Source organism: Pseudonaja textilis, chromosome 2 (genome assembly GCF_049901715.1).
Source record: "Pseudonaja textilis isolate UNSWEBS1 chromosome 2, rPseTex1.2, whole genome shotgun sequence".
NCBI classification, from domain to species: Eukaryota; Metazoa; Chordata; class Lepidosauria; order Squamata; family Elapidae; genus Pseudonaja; species Pseudonaja textilis.
This window is the reverse complement of record NC_141991.1, coordinates 147469216-147481292: the sequence shown is the minus strand read 5'-3', so window position 1 is coordinate 147481292 and position 12077 is coordinate 147469216. Positions and strand designations below refer to the sequence as shown.

General features: G+C 39.7%; 1 protein-coding gene across 3 annotated transcripts in view; it reads right to left on the bottom strand.

Moving 5' to 3' along the window:
• Window positions 1–546: 546 nt before the first annotated feature.
• The window catches only part of GPR173 (G protein-coupled receptor 173), a 29077-nt gene continuing 17546 nt past the window's right edge, over window positions 547–12077 (bottom strand). For 2 of the 3 annotated variants that reach the window (XM_087925815.1, XM_087925817.1), the window contains exon 2: window positions 547–6997. In XM_087925815.1, the coding sequence (XP_087781941.1) occupies window positions 5795–6907 (1113 nt within the window). In that variant the 5' untranslated portion in view covers window positions 6908–6997 and the 3' untranslated portion in view covers window positions 547–5794. Of the gene's footprint in view, window positions 6998–8751; window positions 8961–12077 lie in introns of those variants that run through there. The other variant, XM_087925816.1, reaches the window with a different exon arrangement.

The window sequence follows — 12077 nt, the reverse complement described above, 5'->3', positions numbered from 1 at the left end:
GGTTGCAAACGGGATCACATGATTCCAGGATACTCCAACTGTCATAAATATGAACCAGTTGCCAAGTATCTGAATTCTGATTGTGTGACCATGGGGATGCTGCAATGGTCATAACTCTGAAAAACGTCCGTATGTCACTTTTTCGATATTGTTGTAACTTTGAACAGTCACCAAATGAATGGTTGTAAGCTGAGGACTACCTGTATTAGGATTTCAATGTTAAGACTTCCAAACAGCTGGGCCTGCTATTACAAAGGATTGCCCTAGGTAGCAGATATCATGTTATCCTACACCATTTCCTGGGCTTGCCTACTGCCTTTAGGTGGAGCAGAGGGCTCTTGATTAAAGGTTTACATGCCAACCCCATTAATGTTTTCATGTGGAATGGAAGAAAATGCAATTTTTCCTTGATCTTAGGCAGGAGATCTTGGGAAAGCCCTTGTCTCCCCACTCTTAGTCTAAGGCCGCATCATACTAAGCTACACTCCTTATTGTGTAGCTCTGAAGTTAAAAACAAAGATACACAAACTTTTTCAGGCTGTGGTGTCAGAGAAAAATTTGATGTAGTTTAATATCAGTTAAACACAATTCATATGATTACTTTCAATATATTTAATAACTTTCCCCTTATATCACATGAAAAATTTTGGAAAAGCTCTGTATGCTGAAGGCTTTGTGGAATTACATGCAGATCTGGAGCCACACTAGTTGTGTACTCCTTGCATAAATATGGTGGGCATATGGTGGACATTTCCTTATCACCTCAACATAGAGCAGCAGTTGGCAATGTTTTTGGTGCTGTGGGGGGGATTTATAATATTGATAATATACTATCATAAGGACACAGTCGAAGCGGTTGCTTTCTCACAATCTCAGTTGGATTCTGGGTGCTTCCATGTAAGAATCTTGTGTAGTTCAGCAGGTTCATATGTGTGTGATCCATGCCAGCAGCTGTATTTAACAATAAACCAATTTATTTTTGCTTCAGCTGCGGATTCTCTGAAATTGCAGTGAAACTAATCCCTCCAATGCTGTAGCTCTATGGAGCTTGTGGGTGGTCATCTCCCCCTTTGTGGGAGCTCCTCTCTCCAGTTCCCAAGATCTTTCAGGGAGAAAGATGGTGTGAAGCCCATCATGTTCCTTCCCTTCCCCCAGGAACTGTTTACATTTTTTGCATATGAACAGACAAATATCACATAAAATAAGAACAGGAATGGGGGTTGGGTGAAAGACATTTTAAAAATTTCCTTTTGCATAGAGTGCAAGTAAGGGCATTTGTATTTCTCCAGGACCTCCAATAAGTAATTCAGGGGTGGGCAGTGATTTCTTATCCCTTGCTCTCAGTTTGGCAAGTCCAGTACAAAAAGCAGGAATAGTGGAACGTTGTGAAAAGAATGGCAGTGTGGAAGTCCTCATGGATATTTTTTATATAAAAAAAAATTAAATGGGTGTAATGGGCTTCAAAGAGAGCCAAAGTGAAGTCAGATAAAAGATCCTCACAGACAATATAAAACAGCAGAGTTTTTCAGGAACGGAATCTGGCAGCAATGTTGGCAGACTTATCAGGCCTAGGGATGAGACATCTTGCCTAAGCATGCTAAAAGGCTTTGCAGCCCTGATTGTACTAGTGAGCATACAGAATTTGGTTTAACTAGTTGGAATGCTAATATAATGGAGCATATTTTAATTCTAGTTTCAGAATTGGGTGTAAGCAGTCTGCCTCTGTGAGAGAAAAGACAAGAAAGCATGTTAATGTAAAATGTTTGTCCTTTCAGAGCTTACGATATATATCTTCTGTGTCTATTGCAATTTTTGTGGTAAAATGTATTGATTTAGTTATTAAATTTATATGCCATCCAAAATGTTCTAATGTGTAGAATAGGACTTCATTATGATTTTCCTCTGTAAAATAACTTACCTAGAAAAATCTATACATATTAAAGATGGGCAGCCAGATCTCTGGATACCCCAAAAGTTTTCCTTCTAACTCTTAATCAAAGTTATTTCTCTCCTTCCAAACAGGCACATAATTAAAGATATCAGACTTTTTAAAGCAGGATGTTGGGCCAAAATGTATTTCAAAGAACAAGAGTAGCTTTAAGAAAAATCTATCTTTACAATGCACCTGGGCAATCATTACCATGTTTAAACTGCCGAAGCTGGGTTCATACATCATATTATTTCAAAACCAACCCAATCCAACTACATAATGGTTAGTGTGATGTGAGAATCAGGTTCAAAGAGATATGAAAGGAAATGGTTGTGAATGCCAAGGTGCGAAGAGGTTTGCCAAAACTACTATTTACTCATACTGTAAGAATAGAAGAATAGAACAACTTTTGGGCATGCTTTGACAGATGATGAAGTGAGTCAATAGAGAGGCCCATCTTGCTAGATCTATTAAATAGTGGAACTCATCTTGCTAAGTCTATTAATCTGAAATGGTTATATTTTTTCAATGTACTTCCACTGATTTTTTTTCCTTTCCCATTTATGAAATGAGATTTAGAACTAAAATCTTCCCTGTGATAATTTTGTCATCCAAACCAAGAATCTAGTTATAAGGTGAGAGGAAGATAGCAGACACTCCTCTTCTACCAGTGAATATCCATGCAAAGATCATTAATATAATTTGATACATATATTTGTTCCCTAACACTGAAATCAGATGCACAGGTTAGCAGTGACAAAACTGTTTTGTTTTTTTTAATTAAAACATGTCTCAGACTGCAAAATATAGTTCGGAATTCATTTTAGAGCTGTCAACTTGCCAATACTTACTGGTGAGCAGAATTGTATAGGACCAGGTAAAATTAGAGGAAATGTTGTGTGTATATAACTTAGAGCAGGGGGCACTCAACTCATACAAATATTCATTCTGTCCGTAAAGGATACTTTTTCAACAAAGTCAGAAGTACAGTACTTTGCATTTTTTTCAACCTTGCTCCACTCTGTATACATTCGGTCCATATAACAATCCTAACTTTCATGTCTTCTTTGTTGACAATAGTGGCAATGTGTTGTTTTTAAAAACAACACAAAGTAATTTTTTTCCAGGATCAAATCAACAAGGACCTTCACTCTGGGGGACATGGAACATTAATCCTTGCCTCATAGTACCACCTCGCTTTTTGCCTCTTAGCTACAAAGAGTGAAAAGGGTGAATACCTGTTTTTTCATGTTAGGGGGCTATTTTCATCAGAGAAACGGTGCTAGGTGGAAAGAAATCTCCTACTTTCACAACTGCCATTTAGATTAAAAGTAGATGTTAGGAACTTGGATCATGAATTTCACATCTGGTTTTTCTTTGTTTATATTTGGTCTTGCTTTTCATTAAAAAGAACCACCCAGGAATTTTGCATTTCATTGCATTTCATATGTATATTTAAAAAACCCAAACCAAACAAGAAAATCCCCAGAAAAAAGGGAAGTGGAAACAATTTTTGACACAAAGGGGATGGTGGTGGGGTAGGATCAGTCTGAATCCTTATCCCAAATCTCAATTTCCACCCACAGAATTAAACCCCCACCCCACTATCCCAAGCCGTCCCATTGGAAAGAAATCCAGAAGCATACATTGCAGGGGACACACATCCATCTGTCCTGTGCCCCCACCCAACCCTCCCTCCCCTTGCTGTAGTCTCAATTTCTTTATTCATTTCCCCTTTAAAAAACAACAACAACTTTGTTCATGTCTCTTTCCAGAAAAAGCATTCTGGAAATCATCTGTTCATCTGCCATATTTTTCAAATATGGTTCTCCATGGGGTGGCCGTAATGCTGGCCAGTGATTAAGGCCATACTGTGGTGGCAGGACTGGAGGGTAAGACGAACAGTCTTCTTCAGAGGCAAAAGTAAACATCAGAGTCCTTTGGAGGGAAAAAGGTGGGGAAAAACCCAATCTCTGCACTAAATTCATCTGGTTCCCCATATCCTGCCCCCAATCCCAGGCTCTGACTCTTCCATCTCCTGAACTAATTTTCCCCCAGTTCTTTCCCTGACATGTAGCCCTCTTCAAGTGTCCCATTTGCCTTTCTCACACAATACTGGCAACAATGCCTCTTCCAGGAATCACTCTCCAACATTTCCTTCCCCCTAAATCTTTTCTCCCAGCCCATGCCTCCCAATCCCATCCCATAAGGAGCATTTCATTTGCAAACAGTAACCATGTCCATCTCAGCAGGATCAAACTATATGGCTAGGAATTGGTCAGGTTGAATTTGGAGAGCTCCTGCTTCAGAAAATGCAACAATGGGGCAGGTGGGTCATATAGCTAAGTATGAACTCAACCAGTCACAGTTTCTCCGGTTCCAAACCCCAAACTCTATTCATATTTTGGGATGAAGAGAATCAGGAATTTTGATTCCTATATTTCCACTGCCCTTGCTACAAATTAGGTGTAACCTTTTCTCCTCAGTTTTGAAACCAGTACACCCATATTTTATTTTACAACTGCTCCCCGCCCCATTTTGTCCTAGGTCTGATTTCCATTTTAGTGGTCAGCAGCAGAACTACGGTGCCTTTTGTCCTCTTTCTATCAATAATCTAAAGACCAATAGCTCGTCTGCTGGAATAATCCTGAAATATGGGATACTAAATTTGGGCAGGTTAGCTTCTTAAACTGTAAACATCTCTCAACAGGAGGTGCAGAAAATTTTGTCATATGTGGCAAGGATAGGATTACTGATGTTTCACGTGTTTTGAATGTTTGCAAGTAGTAAGGGGAGGGGCTACAGAAATACATAAACCTGGTTTGTTGCTTTTCATCTTAGCAGACAGAATATGTACTATGATACTGACATCATGCCTTATGATTGCCACGTAGCCACTCTACATTTATCTGCAGCCCTGAATGCATTCGGCTTTGCCTACGGATATATCGTTTCCCACTCTTAAGGGAAAGGTTTCTCCCCACCACAGCTACAGGCCTCTCCCCACCAAATGCTTCTCCCTCCTTGCATTATTCCAAACTGACATGGTCTACAGGGTCTTGGATTGGTTGCTGCCATGGCAACTGAGGTGGAGTTTCCAAAGCTCCCTGGCTACTGCTTCCGACAGACAAAGAGCTAAGTCATGGCTGGCTCCATGGCATTCCCTTGAACGATTTTGTCCGCTGCCTCCTTTCCTCTGCCCTCTCTTGGCCCATCCTCTATAGCCCCACAAATTCTGAGATCACGGGGAATTTATTTCATTGATGGAGTTACTGGATCAGAAAATTAATCTTCTTTAAAAGTACATTCCATCAATAGGGACCCCTTTTCATTGTCACCCTCTAGCTGTAAAACCAAACAAAACCACTGAATGCAAACTATTTCTGCTCCAATAAGTGGAATAGTTTTGGCTTCGCTCTGGGAGACCAAACCCCAAAATCTAACTCTGGCCTACTTTCAAAGCAATAATGGGTATTAAGAAGCTAGGGATAGAGTTTTATAGGGACAGTCTTAAATGATTTGATAGAGTTTGGGGATTATAAAACCAGGAAAGCATAGAATATTTTTCACCTCTTCTGAGAACTGATGGAATATTACTAGGGACCAAATACTGTTGGCATATGACTCTGGATTTACCCCAGAGGAACACAGACCAGAATCCAGCTCTGGTCTCATAGCAGCTAATGGATGGTTTTGATAATTGCCCTTGGACAACAGAGAGATCAGAGTGTTTGTGATACAAGTACTCTGGGAGACAATGACCTGTTGCAGGGGAAGAAAAACCTCGTGTGACGTATAAGGAAAAAGAAAAACAAATTCAGTTGGCGTGGGTGGGGTGCATTCTAGCCAACCTTTTAGCATTCCTCACATCACACAGTAAGGCTCTCTGGGCAATTCAGGCTCTGTCCTCCAGCAGGGAATGTGGGCAATCAAGCCTTTCTTGAGGTCTTTGTTGAGTAGAAAGCAAACTATGGGATTGACAGCAGCTTGGGCAAAGCTCATCCAAACAGCTGTGGAGAGGTAGCGATGGGGGATGCTACAGGCTTTGACAAATACCCTCCAATAGCAGGCCACAATGTAGGGTGACCAGAGCACCAAAAAGAGCAAAGTGATGACGTAGAACATCCTGCCTAGCTTCTTCTCAGCCTTGAATTCTTCCATGCCCAGCAATCGCCGATTGGCAGCATGGGCGTTCTGCCGTATGCCCAACAATGTAGGAGGCATGGGACCACGGCCAAAGCCAGCAATCCAGTTGGCTGCAGCTTGTCCAGTGGCTCCAGGTCCATGGAACGTCCAGTTCTGGCTGATAGCTGGGACCATTTGGACAGGCTTCATCTTACGATGGCGGTACTCAAAGAGCAGTAGCTTTATATAAACCACATGGGTGGCAAAGATCAGCACAGCTAGCATCAGCATGAAGCCTAGGGTGTCATTGGCTTTGAAGTAGCGGTGCTCAAAGATGCACTGGTCTTCTTCACGAATGAACTTGTAGGTCCCAACATCAAAGACAGGTGGAAAGGCCATAGCCACTGACAAAGTCCATACCATGCAGATGACAGCAATGCACGTCCAGAAAGTCATACGTTTGGCATAGAAGCGGTGGTGAGCCACAGCCATATAGCGAGTGACGCTGATGCAGAAGAGGAGAAAGGCAGCATGGAAACAGAAGAGAACAGCCATGAAGGCCACAATCTTGCAGCTCAGTACACTGTAGGTCCAAGCAGAGCCATGGCGGATAGAGACGAGAACAAAAGGAAAGCAAACAGCTGAGCGGATCACATCAGCCAGGCACAGATCCAGTAAGAAGTAATAGGGGGCCTTGTGGAGACCACGCTCTTTCAACACCAGCAGCGAGAGAGACAGATTCCCTGCTAGACTCACACAGATGATGAAGCCCAGGAGTAGCAACTTAGCGTAAGTGGAAACTGTACTGGGTGCTGAGCCATGGCCCTCTTCAGTCTCATTGGCACTGGCCATCTTTAGGCTGGGGAAGAAAAGGGGGAACCTGGGTCAGCGGCAATGCGCTTGGTGATGGCCCATGTCCCCGGTACTAAAGGGAGGCATTGTCTGTAAGGGAAAAAGTAGGAAAAAATATGGAAAAGAAAGAATTAATCAGTTGTCATAGACATATCGTAACTTTTTCTCACCATGCTGAAATCAAGCCCTAATAACTGTATTCTGGAATAATCAACATCTCATCATTCAAATGAAAGATGACTCAGTCTTTAAAGGAAAAAATTGGGGTTTGTGAATTGGGGTGGGGTTGTTGTTGTTGTTGCATAGATCATGAAAATATCTGCACAAATTCATATTAAAGTGATTTCCAGAACATTTTAATGTTCTGAAGATTTGTATTTGGGGGGAGGGGAGACATTGGTACCAGATGCAACTAGCAACATCAAAATGCTATTTCTGGCCTGCAGAGGAATCAGTCAGTTGTGCCACCCTGAGCACAGTGAATTTTCACACACACACACTCCATTTCTCTCTCCCTCTCTCTCCCTCTCTCTCTCTCTCTCACACACACACATTGTTCCTGCTCTTCTTTTAAAAGCTTTTTATACATAATATCCTCCTTTAATTTCACAATACTGCAATTAAATTTAAAATAGACAACTTATTAAGCCATGTCATTAATCATAGTTCATTGCATGTCATAAACCATGTGGTCCCACATAACTCTAATATATAAATCATACTTTATCAATTGAAATGCTGGGTTCATGTCCAGTTAATCCATAAATACTCCTTTTTAAAAGCAAACCATGGCTTAGTAATATGTAAACCCCGTCATTGATTGGCTGAGTAAGGTTTTACATATAACTATAACTTTACACATTGATTCCTCACTGATGAGGGACCCTCCCTGTCAGCTGCAATTTCTTATTTTATAGATTAGAAGAAGAATTTCATCCATTCACTGTCACTTTAAGCCAGTATTGGGAATGAACCTCATCCTATGTTTATAAAATGAGAAGGATTATTTCTATCCTGGAAGTATTTTGCATTAGAATTCATCTGAGATTGATCAATATTTCCCCCAATATTGATCAATATTTTCCCCCAAGTCCGACCCCATTTCCAAACTTCCCCAAAAAGCCAAGCAGCCTTCAAAACTAGCCATTAAGATAGGCCCAAATGCCTGGTACAGATGCAAAGTGTAAGAAGAAGACTGAGAAGATCTAGAATTTATCCACTCCACACATAAGGTTACATCAAGAACAAACTAATAAAGTTAAGAGAGAAGGGAGATAAAGAACAGTCAGAATTCCCAGGAGAAGCCATAACATTTAAATTGGTGTGGAATAAATATCTGTTTGTAATTTTGGAGTACTCTCTGCATGGTTTTTGGGACATGTAGTTAAAACTGTAGAGACCAGTTTCATTGGATTTCCCATTCTATTGTATGAAGTTAGCACCCACACCTCTCCTAGAAATTTGAAATATCCTGGGAAATATTAAAAAGGCAGAATATTTCCTCTAAAAACAGTAGAAACTCAGAAGCAGAAACACCCCTCAGAAGCAGAAACTCACCCCCACCTTTGTTAATGGCTGGGCCATTAAGGCCTGGGCCACAATACTTTACGTAACAAAGATCTCCACGTAAAACTATAGCAATTGCCCAAAGCCCTTTCAGTGCATCATCATCCAGCAAGGCTCAACCAAGCCCGGAACTCAGGACAGCCTACAGAGTTGCCCCTGCATGGCCCCATGGGAGTCTGACAACCAATCAGAATACAAGTTCCAATTCAAATCCCAACAAAGGTTATAAAACTCAGGCACTCTCAGCATATCAGGCCTTTCTTGATCTCCTCCTTCACCTTGAAGCATGTGATCGTCCTTCCTTTTCACTCTGGAGCTCCAGGCCATGTGGTCCTGCCCACCATTAAAGCTTCCAAACAGCCTCCATGTTTCCAGTGTCTTTTTCCTCACTTGGAACTGAACCCAGAAGGATATTTCTTCCAACACTACCAAGCTGCTTCATATATTTTGAGCTGCATGCAGTCATTAGAAACATAAAAGAGAGGTGTTTTATGTATTCAGATCTGTCTGGGAAACAGTTAAATCTTTATAAATGCAAAACTAGTAGTTAATATATGTTAGAATTGTTGGGCAAATTCCCAATAATTGGAAAGACAATTAAAAGCAATGTCATTAGTCAGTAACAACAGTTTATAATTCTGAGTTTTCTTCCAAATTCAAACCCTTTTTTTCATTCACAGAAGCTCATTTTTATGGTACCACTATAAATAAGCATAAATGGACATGTTCACAGATCCCCCCCCCTCCGCATGTGGGAATTGATCATTTCCTTGGCCAGTGTTAGATTATTAGACAGAAATATTAAGAGGAAGACGGAAACCTGCCTTATATTGAGTCAGATCGTTCCTCCAGCATTAATGTATTAAGTTAAAATTGTCTTTCATAATAATTAGCAATAAGTCAGACAGGTGCCTTTCCCTACCAGTAGAAGATACAATTGGTACTGTTTGAAGTTAAAACCCACCCTTCTCCTTGAGAAATGGAATATTTTAGGATGTACTAAAAAGGCAGAATATTTCCCCTAAAAGAGAAGTAGAAACTCAGAAAGGCAGAAACTCAGTCCCCCTACCTTTGCTAATTGGCCATTAAGCCTGGGCCAGTCTATTCTAAATAACAAAGGTCTACCTCCTTCAGGCAGACCCATAATAGGAATCCCAAAGCCCTTTCATTACATCCTCATCCAGCAAGGCTCAACCAAGCCTGGGACTCAGGACACAGAGTTGCCCCCGCATGGCCCCATGGGAGTCTGACAACCAATCAGAACACAAGCTCAAATTCAAAGCCCAACAGAGGGCATAAAACCCAAGGACTCTCAGCATCTCTTCCCTTTTTGCTCAGGAGCTCCCAGGCATGTGATCCTGCCCACCATTAAACCATCTTTCCAAACAGCTTCCATGTTTCCAGTGTCTTTTTCCCCACTTAGAACTGAACCTAGAAGGATATTTCTTCCAACAGTACTTTGGTGTAAGGAAGGAATTTTATCAGGAACTGCTAATACATGAAGATTTTATTTATTTACTGAAATGCATTTTCTTAAGCAATTCTGAATGAAAATCAGAGGCCAATCCCTGTTCATAATTGGTCACTCCAGAAACCGATTAAATATTTAGCTTCCTGTGAACCCTAAATGTCTGCTAATACATGTGGCTTCCTTTTACATGAGGAATGTATAATTTAAGTTGGCAGTCTTGATGCTGAGGCTACCCTTGAAAAAAATCGATGGGGTCAGGACAAAAGCTAACATTTGTTTTATTTCATTTCCATTTATATTGTATCTGTGTGCGCGCATTTGTATCTCCCCCCCTCATTAAGAGACATACAAAAGATTTTGATGACTTTTCTAATACAAATTTGAAACCATCCAATTGTTATAAAGGGCCAGATCAATCTCTAAAGGATCAGTAATTAGTGAGATGAATGGTTGCCTTTTAAAATGCTTCTTACATAGTCATAGGTATGTACATAGTAACAAAACCGTCAAAATGCCCACAAGTGGAAAAATCAGGAGCCAGGTAACACCTGTCCCAACTAACACCTTTTATTAAAAGACCTAAGTTTATGCTTTTAATAAAATGTGTTCATTGGAAAAGGTGTTACTAGCCTTTTTCTGATGTAAACTCTTCCTACAAAGCAAACAATTATTGACTTCACCTGAAAATAACTGAAATTAGATCTAATTTTTAAGAAATAGGATTTTTTATACACAGCAGATAGCTGCTATGCACTTTAATCCTAAAAGGACATCATATTTTTCATCTTCACTCATTGTTTTATTTTTCCCTCTCCCTCCTCAAACCTCAGTCTTGTCATGTCCTCTAATGGCATATGGACTGCACTTTTTCTAGTACATAAGTACTAAACAAATCTATTTATTTATTCATTAGGGCAGGATGGGGAGAGTTGATGATAGATAGAACTGTGAATCTCCCACATTTTATTTACTTTGCTGGTACATGGAAAATATGAGGACAGGTGGTCTTTGTTAGTCACATTCAAGCCTAGCAACTACAGGTGACAAAACTATGGATAATGAGATCTTGAAAAAAACATATTTTGTGCATGCCCATCTGCTATTTTGTGTGCAAACTAAAAAAACAGCCCCAAAACAAAGATACAGGAAAACATTTAATATGCATACCAAGCTCTGGCCTCTAATGAAAACATGGATAACAAGGGTCAACAATATGTCTCCCTGGGTATTAAATTTTATATATATATAAAATTTAATACCCAGGGAGACATATTGTTGACCCTTGTTATCCATGTTTTCATTATATATATATATAGCTTTCCAGAAGTTTGTTAAAACTTGCCTCCTCCTGTTAATGCCAGGGTGTTAGGAGAGATCAATACAGGTAGTCCTTGACTTATAATAGTTTGCTTAGTGACCGTTCAAAGTTACAACAGTACTGAAAAAAGTGATTTATGACAATTTTTCACACTTATGACCATGGTCAGCATCCCCATCAATGGGGAAACCAGATTCACTTAGCATGTTACTAATTTAAGAACTACAATGATTTACTTAACAACTGTGGCAAGAAAAAAATAATAAAATGGGGCAAAACTCACTTAACAAATTTCTTACTTATCAACATAAATTTTGGGCTCAACTGTAAGTTGAGGACTACCTGTATATATGTGTCTCATGAAAGCATTATATAATGTCTTTTTCCCCTTTTATGAATTACGTTTCTTATGTATCGCTCACTACCCAAATTATATATTCAAGTGGCTATATACATTTAATAAATAAATAATTAAATAATCAAATATTAGATTAACAGATTAATTGTGAGTAATTGAAAAACACAGAATTCTAATGAAAACATTTCTATTAAAAAATTCTTGGCAGTTCAAATAATAATGCCTGCCCACCTCTGTGCTGTTCTATTACTATATACATCATCAAGATGAGCAATGTTATGTAGAATGAAGAAAAAAATTAGAAGTACTAAGCAGGATCAAATCAAGCATGTGGAAACAAGAAAATTAAACGTTATTTCGAATAACACTTATTATATTGCACCATATACAGTATTTCTATTCTTCTTCCAAGCAAGCCTTTTCTCCATATCCATACATTACTTTATAGGTTGCTTTT